The sequence below is a fragment of the Myotis nattereri genome, assembly GCF_964212035.1.
Source record: "Myotis nattereri genome assembly, chromosome: 11".
NCBI classification, from domain to species: domain Eukaryota; kingdom Metazoa; phylum Chordata; class Mammalia; order Chiroptera; family Vespertilionidae; genus Myotis; species Myotis nattereri.
The window spans coordinates 23,183,411-23,200,966 of NC_138086.1; the positions used below are offsets into that span (position 1 = coordinate 23,183,411).

The 17,556-nt window shown below is 33.4% G+C and overlaps 1 protein-coding gene across 2 annotated transcripts in view; it reads left to right on the forward strand.

Moving 5' to 3' along the window:
- Positions 1–17,556, forward strand: part of MKLN1 (muskelin 1) — a 159,223-nt gene that overhangs the window by 91,945 nt on the left and 49,722 nt on the right. For both annotated transcript variants that reach the window (XM_081102438.1, XM_081102437.1), the window contains exons 10-12: positions 7,326–7,538; positions 13,563–13,784; positions 16,887–17,016. In XM_081102438.1, the coding sequence (XP_080958564.1) occupies positions 7,326–7,538; positions 13,563–13,784; positions 16,887–17,016 (565 nt within the window). The remainder of the gene's footprint in view (positions 1–7,325; positions 7,539–13,562; positions 13,785–16,886; positions 17,017–17,556) is intronic.

The following is a 17,556-nucleotide window of genomic DNA, read 5'->3' on the forward strand; positions in this document are numbered from 1 at the left end:
TTTATATGTTACAAATAATATTTAGAATGCAGTTTATAATTATTTAAAACATTCACTGGAAAAATAGATTATTTTGATAAGACTACTGTTTCTGTTATTTTGAAGTCAGTAGATTTACTAGTAAGTGGTGACCTAGTGCTAGAGTTTGGATTTATTATAGTTGCTTTCTTGTAGACACCAAAAAAACTTTGGTTGATCTGTAAATTGAATGGTAATATATGGCTCTAGCATAAATACTTATTCCTTCCAAAATTGAAGTTAATATTTCATTACCTATTTTAATTTTTCTATACCAGTGTGTACAATGTTATTGTTTGATGATACCCCAGGGCATGTGTTTTCAAAGTATGATATACAATTAAAAAGCAAAATTAATTTAATTTACTTAAATATGTACCTAATAATATTTAAGAGATTGAAAGAATGGGATGGCCCAGCTTTTAAAAAGAATAATTATTTAAATGTGCAAGTTGATATGCAAGTAAGTTTTTATAGGTTCAAGATATTTTTGTTAAATAAACTCAAAATGGATAAAAGACGTAAACATAAGACGGGAAACCATAAAAATACTAGAGGAATCCACAGGCAGCGAAATCGCAAACATATGCTGAAGGAATTTCTTCTCTGATAATGCTCCTAGGGCAATGAAAACTAAAGAGAAAATAAACAAATGGGACTACATCAAAATAAAAAGCTTTTGCACAGCAAAGGAAACCATCAACAAAACAACAAGAAGACCCACTACATGGGAGAACATATTTGCCAATGATACCACCGATAAGGGTTTAATTTCCAACATTTACAGGGATCTCATGAAACTTAACAAAAGGAAGATAAACAATCCAATAAAAAAATGGGCAACGGACCTAGACACTTTTCGAAAAAGGACATACAGAAGGCCGAAAGACATATGAAAACATGCTCAAAGTCACTAATTATACGAGAGATGCAAATCAAAACAATGCGTTATCATCTCACACCTGTCAGAATGGCTATCATCAACAAATCAACAAACAACAAGTGTTGGAGAGGATGTGGAGAAAAAGGAACTCTTCTGCACTGCTGGTGGGAATGCAGACTAGTGCAGCCACTGCGGAGAACAGTATGGAGCTACCTCAAAAAACTAAAAATGGAACTCGCATTTGACCCAGTGATCCCACTCCTAGGAATATATCCCAAGAAACCAGAAACGCCAATCATAAAGGATATATGCACCCCTATGTTCATAGCAGCACAATTCACCATAGCTAAGATTTGGGAACAGCCTAAGTGCCCATCAGCAGATGAATGGATTAGAAAACTGTGGTACATATACACAATGGAATACTATGCTGCGGTAAAAAAAAGGAACTCTTGCCTTTTGCAACAGCATGGATGGAACTGGAGAGCATTATGCTAAGTGAAATAAGCCAGTCAGAGAAAGATAAATACCACATGATCTCACTCATTTGTGGATTATAGAGAACAACATAGACTGATGAAAAGGGACAGACCCAAAGACTGAGAAACAGCAATCAGGCTATCAATCCCCAGAAGGAAAGTAGGGGAGGGCGGGGGTAAGGGGAAGAGATCAACCGAAGGACTCGTATACATGTATATAAGCCAAACCAATGGACATGGACAACAGGGGGATGGGAGCATGAGTGTGCGGGGCGGGGGGGGGGGGGGGAGGTTGGGGTTAATGGGGGAGATGGGGACACATTTGTAATACCTTAACTAATAATAAAAAAAAAGATAATTTTGTTTAGTTTTGCATATTAATAAATCTCTTTAATGTATTACTTAGTGTAAGACAGCTAGATTCTCATATGTGCTGCTGCACTTAGTCTCTGTGACATAGTGTTTTGTGTGGAATATATGAAGAAAATTGGATTTCACACAGATATGTTTTTGGAGAGGAGAGTAGTATTTTAATGGCCTTTTGAGATAATTGCACATGACCCTTTTTTATCTCATCCCAGATTAACAAGTGGTTGTTTCTTAAAGGTAATTGCATTATAGACTCTGAAGCCATATCAGTTAACATTTTATTTTCTGCTACATTGATCTATCCTGCTCTTTGAATAGACCTTTTATCCATGGTGCTTTTTACTCATGTGTTTGAAAAATATTGGTTCTCTGAGTTATATATATATCTTCCAATTGTTGACATTTTATTATACAACTAGAGGCCCGGTGCACAAACTCGTGCACCGGTGGGGTCCCTCAGCCTGGCCTGTGGGATCGGGCCAAAACCAGATCTGTGACATCCCCTGAGGCGTCCCGGATTGTGAGAGGGCTCAGGCCAGGCTGAAGGACCTCACTGGTGCACGATCAGGGCCAGGAGGGACGCAGGAGGGCTCCAGGGTGTGTCCGGCCTGTGTCGCTAAGTCCAGGTTGGCCAGACCCCAGCAGCAACCCGTTGGAGTGTCTACCCGCTGGTGGTGAGTGCACATCATAGCGACTGGTCAACTGGTTGACTGTCTGCCCCCTGGTGGTCAGTGCATGTCATAGCAATTGGTCAATCAGTTGACTGTCCCATGGTGGTCAGTGCACATCATAGCGAGCGGTTGAGTGGTCTTAGCATATCATTACCATATTACGCTTTGATTGGTTGAACAGACGACCAGACACTTAGCATATTAGGCTTTTAATATATAGGATATCCAAAAGTGATACATTTGTTAATATCACTATGAAGTCATTAGAAAAGTCTTTAGAATAGTGAGGAAGTGTCAAGATTACATTGGTGGGTAGGAGTTTTCAAAATTTTTAATTTTTGCTCAATTTAAAAATGTGCATTTTATCACTGGCAACAAATTTTGTGAGTTATTTTCCTTCACAATGACATACTTCATTTATTTTTAATGTCAGGCATATCATAATGTCTGAATAACACTACTTGGATTGTTAGTTTTCTTTCCAATAAATATAGTGTTACATGGGAAAGCAGCTAAGTCAGCTTGCATCTCGATCACATAGGTGCTTTTTTTTGAGATAACCATTATATATCAAGAAGCATTGTTTTATAGTTTTCTAAATCTCTTTAGTGTTTGGTTTAATAGAAGGCAGCTGGATTCATATCCACTTCTGCATTCAATATATTGCTATATCAAAAGTCATGTAGCCTCTGAGAAACTTCACCTACATTCGTAAGAGAGTAAGAGTGAAAAGATAAATTTCGTCTTAGTATTATGAAGATAACATTGATTTTGTGGACGCCCTGAAGTGTTTTTAAGACTTCAGACTGCACTGAGAATAGCTGCTTTAATTTAATCCACAATCCCTATTCAGAGGTAGACAATCTTCCCAATAATTTCTTCAGTAATGTCCTCTATAGGTGTCCCACTGTCAGCCCAACCCCTATCCTTGACCTAGAACTCAGTTCATAATTACGCATTGTATTTCAATGTCACGTTTCTTTAGTCACCTTCAGTCTGGAATAGTTCCTTAACTTTTTCTTGACCTTGACATTTTTGGAATACAAAGAAGTTATTTTGTAGACTGACCCTCAATTGGGTTTGTCTATTTTCTTAAGATTGCATTTAGGTTAGACATCTTTAGCAGGAATACCATGTAGATGACATTGGGTCTTCCTTAGTGTATTTTATCAAGAGATTTGTCTGATATTAGCTTTGATCAGTTGGTCAAGGAAGGTGCCCTCCGGATTTTTCCATTCTATAATTAATAAATAAATTTTAAGATTATGAAAATATCCTCATATTTACTCATTTTAGCATCCATTGATGAAACTGTTGAAGCTTTCCCAAAGTGGTTGTACCATTTTATATTCTTGCCAAAAATGTTTGAGAGTTGTTGTTGTTCCCTATCTTCTTCCCCATTGATCTTCGTCAAAATCAGTTGGTCATATAAGTATATGTCTCTTTTTGGACACTCTATTTTGCTCCATTATCTTTTGGTCTATTCATAAACCAATACGGTACTCCTTAAGGCCAGGTAATGTAGGACCTCTTTATGCTTTTTTAAAAACTTTTCTGATTCTTCTAGGTCCTTTACATTTGCATATAAATTTTAGAATCGTGTCCATTTTTAAAACTGTTGGGATTATTGGGAATGTAATGAATCTATAAAGCAATTTGGAGAGAATTTCTATCTTATTAATAGTCTTGGAATCTATGAACATAGTTAAATCTCCATTTTAATCTTCTCTAATATCTCAGCATTCTTAGAATTTTCATGTTAGAGGTCTTGGATATTTTTTTATTAAATTGATGATCCCAGTATATTTTGATTTTTCATGCTATTTTAAATGGAACTTCAAAATTTTTTATTAGCAAACAAGCTGCTAATATAGAGAAGTAAATAGTTTTTTTTTTAACTTTGCCTTTGTATATCTTACTTTTCTAAATCCACTTCTAATAGTTTCTTTGTTGATTTCTTTGGCTGTTTTCATCAAATAGTCATGTCATCTATGAATAGGAATCATTTTACCTTTTTTCCATTCTCTTTTTCTATCATAACTTTCTATTTTATTTTTTAAATTTATGCCTTATTGTGCTGACTTGGACTTCCAGTGTAATGTTAAATAGAAGAGGTGAGACTAGATATCTTTTATCTTGTTTCAGATCCTAGCAGGATCTGTATTTCACCATTAAGTGAACATTAGATTCTGGATTTTTATACATTCCTTATTAGACTAAGGAAGTTTCTATTCCTAGTTTGCTGTGAGTTTTTCCTCATGAATATGCTGAGGAAAAATGCTTTTTCTATATGTATTGATACAATCATGTTTTTCCCTTTAATTCTGTTAATGTGATGAATTAATTTGATTGCTTTTCAAATATAAAATCAACTTTGCATTTCTGAGATAAACCCTTTAGTTACAAAATATCTTTTTTCTGTCTTGCTGCATTCTGTTTGATAATATTTTATTAAAAATTAGTTTTGTGTCTCTGTACTAACTGCCTGTATATTATTTCTCCTCCTCCTTTTTTGTAATATTGTTACTTGGTTTCAGTGTTATATTGTCCTCATAAAGTAAATTAGGAATGGAATACAGTACAGATTTAAAATGGAAGTTATTTTTCCTTTTCTGAAAAATTTTGTGTAAATTTGGTATTATTTTTTCTTTAAGTGTTGATAAAATTTACCAGTATAAATGTATAGGACTAGTGCTCTTTGTAGGAAGATTTTAAATTATAAATGCAGTTTTTCAATAGACATAATGATTTCAGATTTTTTTCTTTTATCTTGTATCAATTTTGGTAAGTAATTTTCAAGGACTATGTCTATTTTATCTACTTTGTCAGATTTTACTTGTTTTTTATATTAGGCCCTTATTTCTTTCTAATTTGTAGTGAACTTGTAGTGATATTTCTGTTTTCATTTATAATATTGGCAATTTGTATTTTCTCTTCCTTTTTAAAAAATTAGTCTTCAGATGGTTTATAATTCTATTAATCTTTCAAAGAACCAACTTTGTTGGTTTTTTCTGTTTCCTATTCTATTTATTCCTATTATCTTATTTTTTTTAAACTTAGGTTATAATTGCTCAACATTTTAATAGCATTCTTGCTAATTAAGATGAAGCAAGAAGTTGTTACTCTCCTAATAAAATTTCACATTCTAGGAAGTATGGCATTGATTTATTTGTTATATATTACCCCATCTTTGTTTTTGAGATTATTTCATTATACAAGAAATTCTTTCTCAAAACTTTTCACCTTATCTATTGAAGATTTTTCTCGATAAAAATCTTTAAATATAAGTTTTAGGATAATAATTAGTATGAATACTAAAGTGCAGATTTATTTATTTAAGTATATTTTTATTGATTTCAGAGAGGAAAGGAAAGGGTGAGAGAGATAGATGAGAGAGAATCATTGATGGGCTGCCTCCTACACACCCCACACTGGCGATCGAGCCTACAACCTGGGTATGTGCCCTGACTGCGAATTGAACCGTGAGCTCCTGATTCATAGGTTGACATTCAACCACTGACCCACACCAGCCGGGCTAAAATGCAGATTTAAATAAACTTAATATATGGGTTAATAACATTAATGTCAAACTGTTCTTTATGCTGAATACCTTTATTACTTCAAGTAATCTAAATATTGCTAGATTACTCTTCTTATAGTACCACTTATTTATTTTATTTCCTGCTCTAGAAATTTATAATATTTATTGCTTACAAGATTGTATCTAGTCTCCTCTGTCAGTCACATTCACCAAGCTTCCTATTTCTGCCTTATACTTCAACTCTTTTGTTTCTGCAGCAGGAATTGTTCATCTCAGTCATAACCATACACATTGTAGTAAGTGTATTTTTGCTTTTGTTTCTCTTCTGGAAAAAAAACAACCTGGAATAGTGGAAAGAACATAGTTTTTGCTTTGTTTGTCCTGGGGCTTAGATTCTCTATCTTACTTTCTAGTTTTGTGACTGTGGACAAATTACTTAGACTATGAAATGATGATATTTCCTTATAGAGTTGTTTTGTAGATTAAATGAAATATACACACACACATAGTAATAATATAGACAGAATTTAGGAGATATTTAATAAATATTAGTTCTGGTTTCTTTTCCATCTTTTAACTAATTCAATCCTGCCCAACTGAAGGTGTTTTTTTTTCGCCTCATGAACTCTACTTTTAGTTTGTACTATAATAATTTTTACCTTTTATTCAGTCCTGTGATACAAATTATCTCAACTAATTGATTTTTTTTGTAATATACTGTTCTTCCTATTTCCCCCTAGCTGTGTTATTTATTCAGCCAGGAAAGTCACTTTTCTGTAATATAAAGGGTAGATGAAAAAGTCAAAGACTTGGATTCTCACTCTGCTTCTCTCACTAGTGTACTCGCTTTCAGGAGGATGCCTCTTACCTTTTGGCTGTTAGTTCCTGTCTTTAAAGGGGATAATTAAACTAGAGATTTTATAAAGGGTCCTTTTAGTTATGAAATTCAGTGATTCTAGGTACTCTTGGAATGCCTATCTGTGCTAGATTCTGGTGAGAAATTCTGATGAGAAATATTTTAAAGGACTACTTTAAGTAGATCAACACATAATAGAGAATTAACTGTGCACAAATGACTAAAATGCAATGGAGTATGTAATAGAAGCCATATAAGTGTTATGAACAGAATGCCATAGGGTACAGAATAGATCATCTCATCTTTCCTGGTGGATTTTAAGCATTTCTAAGGAAAGATTTTTATCTCCTACTACTTCTTTTGCTTTTCTTGAGAGATATAAGCCTAGTGTTGGACGTATATTAGTTGACTTGCTATGAGTTTCTGTAATGAAAGTCAACAAAAAGAGGCATTTAATTTTATTTTGTTATTCTTTTAATTTCTTCTTTTTTTCTCTCTCTCTCTATAGAATGGTCCCAGTGCCAGATCATGTCATAAAATGTGCATTGACATTCAACGAAGGCAAATCTACACATTGGGCCGTTATTTGGATTCCTCTGTGAGGAACAGCAAATCTCTGAAAAGTGACTTTTATCGTTATGACATTGACACTAACACATGGCTGTTACTCAGTGAGGATACTGCTGCTGATGGAGGGCCGAAATTGGTGTTTGATCATCAGGTTTGGTGCACAAATAAATATATGGTAGAATTAATTAGTGCTTGGTAACTTTCTGTTAGCGTTTATGTCACATGTTATGCTTAATAATCTAAATTATCTCTTAGATTTCTATTACAAATACCTATGACAGAAAATAAAAATAACTTGTGCCAGTAGTTGTATAGTTATCCTTTAAAATTTTTTTCTCTTATATAGGGCAGGATAAAATACTAAGATCTCAGAACACAAATGTTAATTTATAAAAACTTTAGATAGTAGATGGAGCAGTACATATTAGGAAAAACACATTTAGTTGTATAAAAAATATCTAGGAATTGTAACAATAACAGTTTTCCCTTTTAAAACTTCTTATTCTACATTCCTGGAAGAAATTTTAAATTACTTTATAATGAATTCAGGAATTTGAAATCTAGAGCTTTTCTTCCAATTTGTGTGAAATATATTTACCTTTGTATATAATCACAAACATTATAAAACAGAAATTTGACATAAACTAGATGAAGTTTAAAATCAGCACCAATAAAAAAATCATATAATGATGTTGTAGACAAGACTACACATAGCAATATTGTAAGCCATTTTAATATTAATGTATTAATATGCATGTAAGTCTCATCATCTCCATCAGTGTCATTATCATTTTTATCTGTATTTGAATATGTACTCCATGTCAATCAGTTCAGTATAGATCAGTGCCTCAAACAAAACAGTAACCACTTTGAATTCTGTAGGCAGTTTTATTTGATTCAAACCATGTCCAAAGATTTTTTTGGAGTGTGGGGGAGAGAAAACTTTCAAAAAATTTTTAACACTATAATGATGAACATAGCATTGACTAGTACTTGAGAAATAGGAGATGGTGCTATAATTATGATCGAATCTAGTTTAAATCTAGCTTATCTCCTATCTTATATGAGTCAAAACCAAGTCTTTATTTATTGTTTATTACATATTTTTGTTAATTACTTACTTTAAAAGTATTCTTATGCTATATTTATATTAACAATTAGTTGTTATAGGAGAATGGTAAGGAAAAGAGGAGCGGATTATATGCCTATCAAGTAAGTGGCGGGTGGAAAATCAAAAACATTAGTCCTCAAGTATTCCCCAGATTGAATTTGGAACTTCTGCTGGCTCTACATAACTGAGCTTTGCAAAGCTTTGCATTTCCCTGTGACAGCTTCAGTGTTTTCATTTGGAAAATAAGAGCTCCAAAAAAAGTTTGGCTGGTTCTGATCTTTTAAAAACAAAACATCAACAGATAACATTTGGAGGGAAACAATTTATTTTCTTGCTTTCAACTGGTTACAAATTTCTTTTACAAAAGATGTTTATGTCTTTATTTTTACAAGTTGAAAAAAAGAATAGCTTAGGGTAGACTAAGTACAAATATTGTCCTTATGTATGGTCTTTGATTCTCTTGACTTTGATAAAATAAAATATTCCTTGGAAGCTAGGTTCTGTTAAATGTTTGGTTTTCAACTGATTCGATGTTATAACAGAACACTAGGTGAGAAGAAACGAGGATTTCAGTGCTAATTAGGCTAATAACGAGCTCTGTGACCTTTTGTAATCTGTATAAGCCTCTAGTTTCTATTTTGTTTCATGTAAATAAAGCTATAAGTTGGAACTTCAAAATTACTTAGGGCTGTTCATGACACTTTAAGATTTGACACTTAATGCTCAAGAATGTGAGAAAGCTAGAGGCATGAAAATGCTTTAAAAAGTTACTTTGCAATTTTGAATTTAACAGTTAATAAATTTAAAGCTTTGGATTTATTAAGAACATAGTAGCAGCTTAGTTCTGAAGCTTTCGATGTTGTTGCTTTGTGTGATTTTCAGGAACAATGAGAGCCAAACCAAAAAAAAAAAAAAAAAAAAGATTAAAAAAACAAACACAAGTCACATATTCAGCAAAACCAGGAGCCAAAGAAAACCCACAACTCCCAATTTCTTGTAAGTTTAGACAAAAATAACTGAAATATTCAGAACCTGTATTAAAGCTGACAGTAATGTAACAGGGGAGAACTGGGAATGTAGAGGGAGCCTAGCAGAGGTACATCTTAGCAGGGCAGCCTCTGGGGGAGTTACTGAGATAACATGTGCAAAGCACCCAGAATGGCCCAGAAGGGGAGATGTCAGAAAGCACCATCTTCTAAAAGTATGGGAAACAACGTGACAAATGTGAACAGTGCTCCTTTTGCAATACCTAGTGAAGGAACTGGAGGAGCTCAAGTCTTGAGATAGAAATAGCCCCCCCCCCCCACACACACACACACACACACACATACAGATGAGTTTAAAAAAGACAGAGCTTCACAGATGGACTACATTTTGAAGAAGCCATTTAATTCAGTAGCAACAGAAGAGGAAGTCCTTGAACAAGAACATTACCCTTTCATAGGAACCTTCTGTTATCTGGTCCAGGGAAATTCAACAAAATTTAAATATGAACATTTAAAAAGTTTAAAACACAGAATTTTTAGAGAGGTACTCTAAAGAAAATTAATAAAAAGAAGACCAGCAAAGCTTTCCTTCACACAATAGCAGATGAAAATTATATATCAGTGTCCGAACAGATAAATGATTTAATGAAGCTTGAAACTTTGAAGAAAACTACGAAGCATAAATTCAGTTGTGCAGATGAGATGACCAAATAAGAGGAGCAGGTGAAATGAGACCTGGTAAAATTCAGGAAAGAAACTGAAGAAAACATAGTAGCATTTTCAGAAATGAAAACTAATCTACATAGAGCATAATGAAGAATAGGTAAGGGTTATATAGTATAGAAATAAGAAGAGCAGGTAATATAGAAATAAAGATTAAGAAAAGGATTAGTCAGAAAATTATAGAGAAGACAGGCAAAGATAAGCCAACATACATATAATTGGAGACATTAACTACAGAAACCAAAATAATAGAACAACAAATATTTATAATAAAATTCAAGAAGACTTTCCTGAAGAAAGAAGACTATTTCACATTTCAAAAGGGTGTGTTATAATCAGAAAGGAAAAATGTTGACCTATGCATTCAATTCTAAGACATATGTTAGTAACAGTGCATTTCAAATATAAAGAAGCCATTTTAGGGGGAAACTAGGCAAAATGATCAAGTCACCCTATAAGAGGAATAAAATGAGACTGGTATCAGATTTCTCTACAGCTACATTCAGGAAACATTAGAGTAACATCCAGAAGGTAGGAAAAGACAATGTGAGTCAAGGATTTTATATCTAGAGAAACTGTCCATCAAGTATGACCACCTTTTGAAGAAATTACTAGAAAAAGGAATATGAGCCAGCCAAGAATTGGCAGGAGAAACTTTAGTCAAGGATTGGAGATCTCAGCTCATTGACATTCTCTGTGGTCAGTGTGGATCATTGGCAGGTTGAACACATACTTTTACCGTTCTCCTGCCCATATCCTATGAAATGACAATAGAATACATTAGTAATAGCGTTGAAAACAAAAAAGAATGTCCTTTGGGAACTTAACAATATTTGGGGGGGGGGGGGCAAAGCGGGGGAGAATTCCTTTAAGGTAGAACGCAGATAATACCAGATCCAACCAGAAGAAACTAGAGCCTGTAAGATTGCAGCCACAAAGTTTATAGAGCTGCGGCAAACATTAGATGATCAGTGGGGGACTGAATAGCAAAGCATTCTTCAGTTTGAGTAGCACTTAACTGTGATATTGTCCATAGGTCAAGTGTTGAGTGTGGGCATTGGAACTGGAAAGGTAGAGCAATACTCCCAAGGGCAGGTGAAGAGCAGCTGTGGAACCCTTCACAGTATCACATCTCATTTCTCCCCATCCAGTCCCTTTAGGCCGGCTAGTGTATATGTAGCAGGCAAATGACTAGTGATTCTCAGATATAAAGAGGACTAGAACAACAAAAAATCCATATATTTTAATGTAATTAATACCATAAGATGGGTGCTGAAGTCAGCAAATTAAGAATTAACAAAGAAAAACAATAGTATAAACTAAAGAAGCCTTTAGGGCAAGTTTAAGTGATATTTTTAGAGTAATTCAGGCAACTATTGCATTCATAAAAGACATCTAGAAAAATTACAAATTAAAGGTTTTTTAAAATCTCAGCAAATTATTTGAAAAGCAGAATGGACACACTCACCTCAAAATGGTTACTAAATTAATGAGCTGAAATTATGAGAGAAAAGTTAAGAAACAGAGAGAAGGTCCTGAAGTTCCAATATTGTCTAATAGGAGTTCTAGAAGAAGAGAATGCTGGCCAAAACAAACTCAAGGTAAAAATGAAGAAAACTCCTAAAGATGAAGGAAGACAGTTTGCAGAACGAAGGGAACACCAAGTGCAGTTCAGGATGAATGAAAAAGAATATCCCTGCCTAGATACTTCCTTAATGAAATTTCCTAACCAAGGATTAAGAGAAAATCCTAAAAACCTCAGAGAGAAAACTGGTTACCTTTATAGGCAGACAACTGAGAACAAGCACATCAAAATTAAATGTCCTCCAAAGGAAAGAGAAAATCCCCTTGTAGCCGTATGAAGTAGAATTTAGGGGCTAGATAACCATAGGAAACCTGATAACAGAGATTGGCCAAAATTAGTATAACTCTGAATTTATGAAAATATAATTGGCTTATGTAATGTGTGTCCCTCGGGATTTTCAGCATGTTCCCCAGGTGTTTGGAGAGACTTAAGCCTTAAGTATTTAGGACAGGGTAATGTGACCCAGCTTCAATGCAGCCCTAGACAGTCATATAGTAGGTGAATGGGGCCATACTAGTTGTCTTCAGGAATGTATGTATTGCTTTTAATGATAGGATTATTGAAGATTAAAGAGTGAGAACATTTTCTTTGGGAGGCCAGGGACATGAAAACTTTATCTCAGTTTTGCAACCATATTCATTAAGTTTTCACCTTTGAGGTATAGTAGATTTTCATCTTAATTTATGAAAATCTGCCATAAACCTGGGAAATGGCAAGTGAGTGGATCTTTTTAGTGGTAGGCAAAGATTAGGAGATGCTAGAGTCTCTTTTTTATTTTAATTTTTTAAAATTTATTGGGGTGACATTGGTTAGAATCTTTTTAATATTAATTTTAAAACCAAATTTTACAATTATTAAAAAAGCTTTTTATTAAAAACTGCAAAAAATGAATAGCAGAAGTAATTGATGGGAGGAGAGAATTGAACATGCAATGGCCTGTGTTTGTGCTTTAGCAAAATGTTTTGTGTACACAATTTTTTTTTAAATTATAAATGCCACTTGTGTTCAATATCTAATTTCCAACTTATACTTATATATTCTTTGAAATAGAATTTAATTCTTTTTTGTTATCTTTCACAAATGACTTTTATCAGATATTTTTATGAAAAACTATCATCTTGAGTTGAAAGAATTAAGTTTGGCTTTTGAACTTGAGTTGCATAACATACCTCAAAAGAAAATTAAATTTATAGTATTGTGTTAAAAAAAGGCAAGATTCATCACACGGTAGAAGTCAGTCTGGAGACTGTTGCAAATGTCTGTTTGCTTTACTGTTTTTTAACATAATTTGAAGAGTTTTGTAAAATAAATGCAGAGAGATGAATTTAGTTGCATCACTCATTCACATATCTGCTCTCTTATTTAATGGTAGCAAGATTAATAGAATGCCTGCAAGGAGTGTGTGATCACTCTTTACCCATAGAGTATGACCTGTATTCATTCTTAGGTTTACAGATCAGCACCTCATGTATTATTTATTGGTTGATGTGGTAAAAATTATGCAGTTTCAAGAAAGCATAAAGCTCTTTAACCCAACATATTTTATTCTCAGTGGGAAAAATTGAAACTGGAAAAGGTATTTAGAAATCCATCTGCCAGGTGGTTGGCAATATTGCAGTAAGTGCATATGATAATCAAAGGCGGTACATAGTGTTATTAAGACAAAGTTCAGGTTTTTTTGAGAATCTAAAACAACACACATTGGTTTCATTTTAACACATATGACAGGTACAATCTAAAACTATTCAATCTATTTTTTTATTCTGATAGATGTGTATGGACTCAGAAAAACATATGATCTACACCTTTGGGGGTAGAATTTTGACTTGTAATGGCAGTGTAGACGACAGCAGAGCCAGTGAACCACAATTCAGTGGGTTGTTTGCTTTCAACTGTCAATGTCAAACCTGGAAACTTCTTCGAGAGGACTCCTGCAATGCCGGGCCTGAGGATATCCAGTCTCGGATAGGACACTGCATGCTATTTCACTCAGTAAGAATATTCTGTACATTGTGTTATGTTACTTTGTCATGTGTATCTCAGTAAGAAAAGTGGTGAAATCTAATTCCTCAGTAAGTGATCAAAACTTTTCATTAGATATAAATGATTAGTGTTAGCAATGATAGACAAAAATAAAACTTTTTAACAGTGAACTGTTATAATTGAGGCTCTTTCCCATCAACTTAGTAAGTACTAAATAGTTATCACCTGAATAATAATATAGGTTTTTTTTATTAACTTCATTGCTTATATAGATCTATTTCTATTTATTTATTAACTGCAAGATCAATTTTCTTATCTGTTCTTATTTTTCCCTCTGCTATTCTTCACTAAGTGCAGATAATTAAGAATTGACATTATAGAATTAAAATTAAAATTTATCAGCAAAACCAACATACAGACATTGAATTAAACTTTTCAGATGCTACAGGGAAACTTGGGCCTCTTTCTGTGAATATAACTTCAAAAATATATTATGGAATATTTTAATCATATGCCAAAGTGGGGAGAAGAATATGATAAATTCCTGTGTACTCATTAGCTTCAACAATTATCAATATTTCACTGTTTTTCATATATCTACCCCACTTATATTTCTTTTTGTTTCTAATGTTTGATTTTTTTAAGTACTGGGGTATTTTAAAGCAAATCCCAGACACTCTTATCATTACACCTACAAATATTATAGTGTGTCACTAACAGTTAAAGATTTTAAAAAAACATAATTACAGTATTATTATAATATTCAACCAAAGTAAAAGCAATTTCTTAACAACATTTAATACATAGAATTTTTCTAAAATACCGAAAAATAAAATACCTTTTCATAATTGGTTTATTCAAGTCAGGGTTCAGAAACGTCTAAGTATTATATTGGGTTGTTAGATCTCTTAATTTTATTTAATCCATAATAGTACTCACCCCTCTTATTTTATTCCCCCACATACCACTTATTTGTTAAAGAAACTGAATCATGTGAGCTTTAGAATTTCTTGTATTCTTGATTTAGCTGATTTTATTTTCTCATAATGTCATTTAATGTGACCTTTTATCCATATTTCCTGGTAGCTAAATCCAGAGTCATTTAAAAAAAATAAGTTTTCAATTACAGTTGACATATAATATTGTATTAGTTTCAGATGTACAACCAAGTGATTAGACATGTATATAACTTACAAAGTGATCACCTTCATAAATCTAGTGCTTGATTTTAGATTCAGTCTCCTTTTGGGGAGCGCAAAAGGAAAGGTGCAGGAATACTTCATAGGTGGTCTGATTGCAAAATATCGAGAGGCAGTTAATGTGTAGTTGTCATACTTTTGGTGGTGTTAAAATAGTTCAGTGAATTCAGGTGCTATCAACCTGATTATTAATTATAAAGTTTCCTGTCAACATTTTACCTCATGGCTCTAGCAGCCATTGATAGTCATTGCCTAGATTTCATTAGGATTTGTCAAATGGTGATCTTTCTAATTGTGTCATTTCTTCTGCATTTATTAACTGATCATATTATTAAAAACTTACTCTCATTAACTGTGTGGCTACTCTGATATGTAAACTGCATAGGATAGGTAATGTAAATTGATTTTCTTCCTTTATCACTCTTTTATATTAATGAGTTGAAGCTCCAAAGTTAACCAATAGATTTTTTTAAGTGTTATTATGAACTCATCAATTTTTATATATTTGATGTGTTTAATCCAATGATGTCATTACTCTTTCTTTTTTTTTTTTCTTTTTTTCTTTTTGTCCTCACCCAAGGATATTTTTCCCATTGATTTTCAGAGAGGGTGAAAAAGGGGGCGAGGGGACATCAATGTGAGAGACACATCCTTGGCTGCCTCCTGCATGTGTTCCAACCTGGGCCAGGGATTGAACCTGAAACCTGAGTACATGCGTGACCTTTACCTGGAATCAAACCTGTGACCCATTAGTGCCACACCAGGCAGGGCCATTAATTTTTTTTGATGCCCCAAAATTTTCTCTATTTTTGGCCAGTAGGCATGCCCCCTTCCCAGTATGTGTGTGTATATGTGCGTGTGTGTGTGTGTGTGTGTATGCGCGCGTGCGCACCTGGTGTGTATATATGTGTGTGTAATATATATAAATCCTTTTTAGTAAGAGAAAAATCATGAGTTTATACTGATATATCTAATTCAAATGAAAGATTATAATTTTTAATATCTTTGATTTTGTATATCTTTTAAGTTTAAAATCCTCCTTTCTAATATCAGTATTATATTATTCTGTCTTATAGTTTACAGAATAGCAAAACTAACAGCAAAAGCACTAAATGCTGTGTAAAATTACTTTCTTATTATTTTTCTGTTTAGTATATGACCCACTAAGAAAGGGTATTCAAGAACATGAATCAAAATCACTAGAAATATTCTCTTTGTGGTCATCTTTATGTACTAATATGTCCTGATGGGTTTATTTTTTTTTCTAATTTCAGAGATTTTTTCTTTTGAGTTAATTTGTTTTCTAATTAAATTAAAACATACACCTGGTTCTAAAGGCAAAACCAAAAGTCTGGGTATGTTAAGAGTGATCTAGTGTTATCCCTGTTGTCTTCCTGTTCTGTCCCTTCTCCAAGAAGTAACTGTCTTTTATTAGTTTCCTTTCTTTTTGGAGAAAAAAACAAACACACATTTCTTTTTCTCCTTTCTTGCACAAAAGAGCACTTTGTATACATTATTTTGCACCTTGCTTTTTTTTTAATGTTTTTATTGAATTTTTTTTAGAAAGAGAGGAAGGGAGAAGGAGAGATAGATACATCCAGGAGATCAATTGGCTTCCTCAACCCAGGCATGTGCCCTGACCGGGAATCGAACCAGCTCTTGGTGCATAGAACTCTGCTCAACCAACTGGGCTGCACCTTGCTTTTTACTTTAATAGGATATCCTGGAGGTCACCTCTTAGCAGTATATAGAAAGCATCTTAATTTCTCTTTGTACCATCATAGTACTCCACTGCATGGGATCTGTCATAAAATTACTTTTATAGAGGTTTAAATTTTTTAAAGATCCTTCTGAATTTTTCATGAAAGTGACTACTTTCTCTGTTCTTTGCCATTTTTTTCTTATTTTTCAGAAAAATCGTTGCTTGTATGTATTTGGTGGCCAGCGATCGAAGACCTATTTGAATGATTTCTTTAGTTATGATGTGGACTCTGATCATGTAGACATAATATCAGATGGCACCAAGAAAGACTCTGGAATGGGTAAAGGCATTTAGTGATTCTTCTCTCATGTCTTAAATACTTTATAAGGTAGACGACTATAGCCCATTTTCTTTTCTTTCTACCCATTCCTCACCCTTTCCCCATTTCTTTAATTGAAGTAAATCTAAGAGGTCAGAAAACTTGTTTTTGTCTCTCTCTTCCAGCTAAATTGTCCAATTCTATCTGTTTAAAATATATTAATCATCATTATTTCCTTGGAGCAGAAAGATAGTATATGAATCTCTGTGGGAATTTTTTGTGTGCTTATTGGGGGGTGGGGGTTGGCAAGAATTGATATCCTAAAAACTATATTATTCTATATTTGCTAATCCTTTCCATCTTCTACTTTCAGTATAGTAACTTATATTATGCACTAGCATAGTAGAGTCTGTCTTTGTTCTGAAGGAGGACATGTAATGATAATGCCTTTTAAGTTTACAAATTCAGCATCCAAGAAGTTATTCTCCTCATAATAGGGTGATTGGTTTGCCTAAGATAGTCCCAGTTTTATGAAACTGCCCCATTCACTCTCAAAAGTAT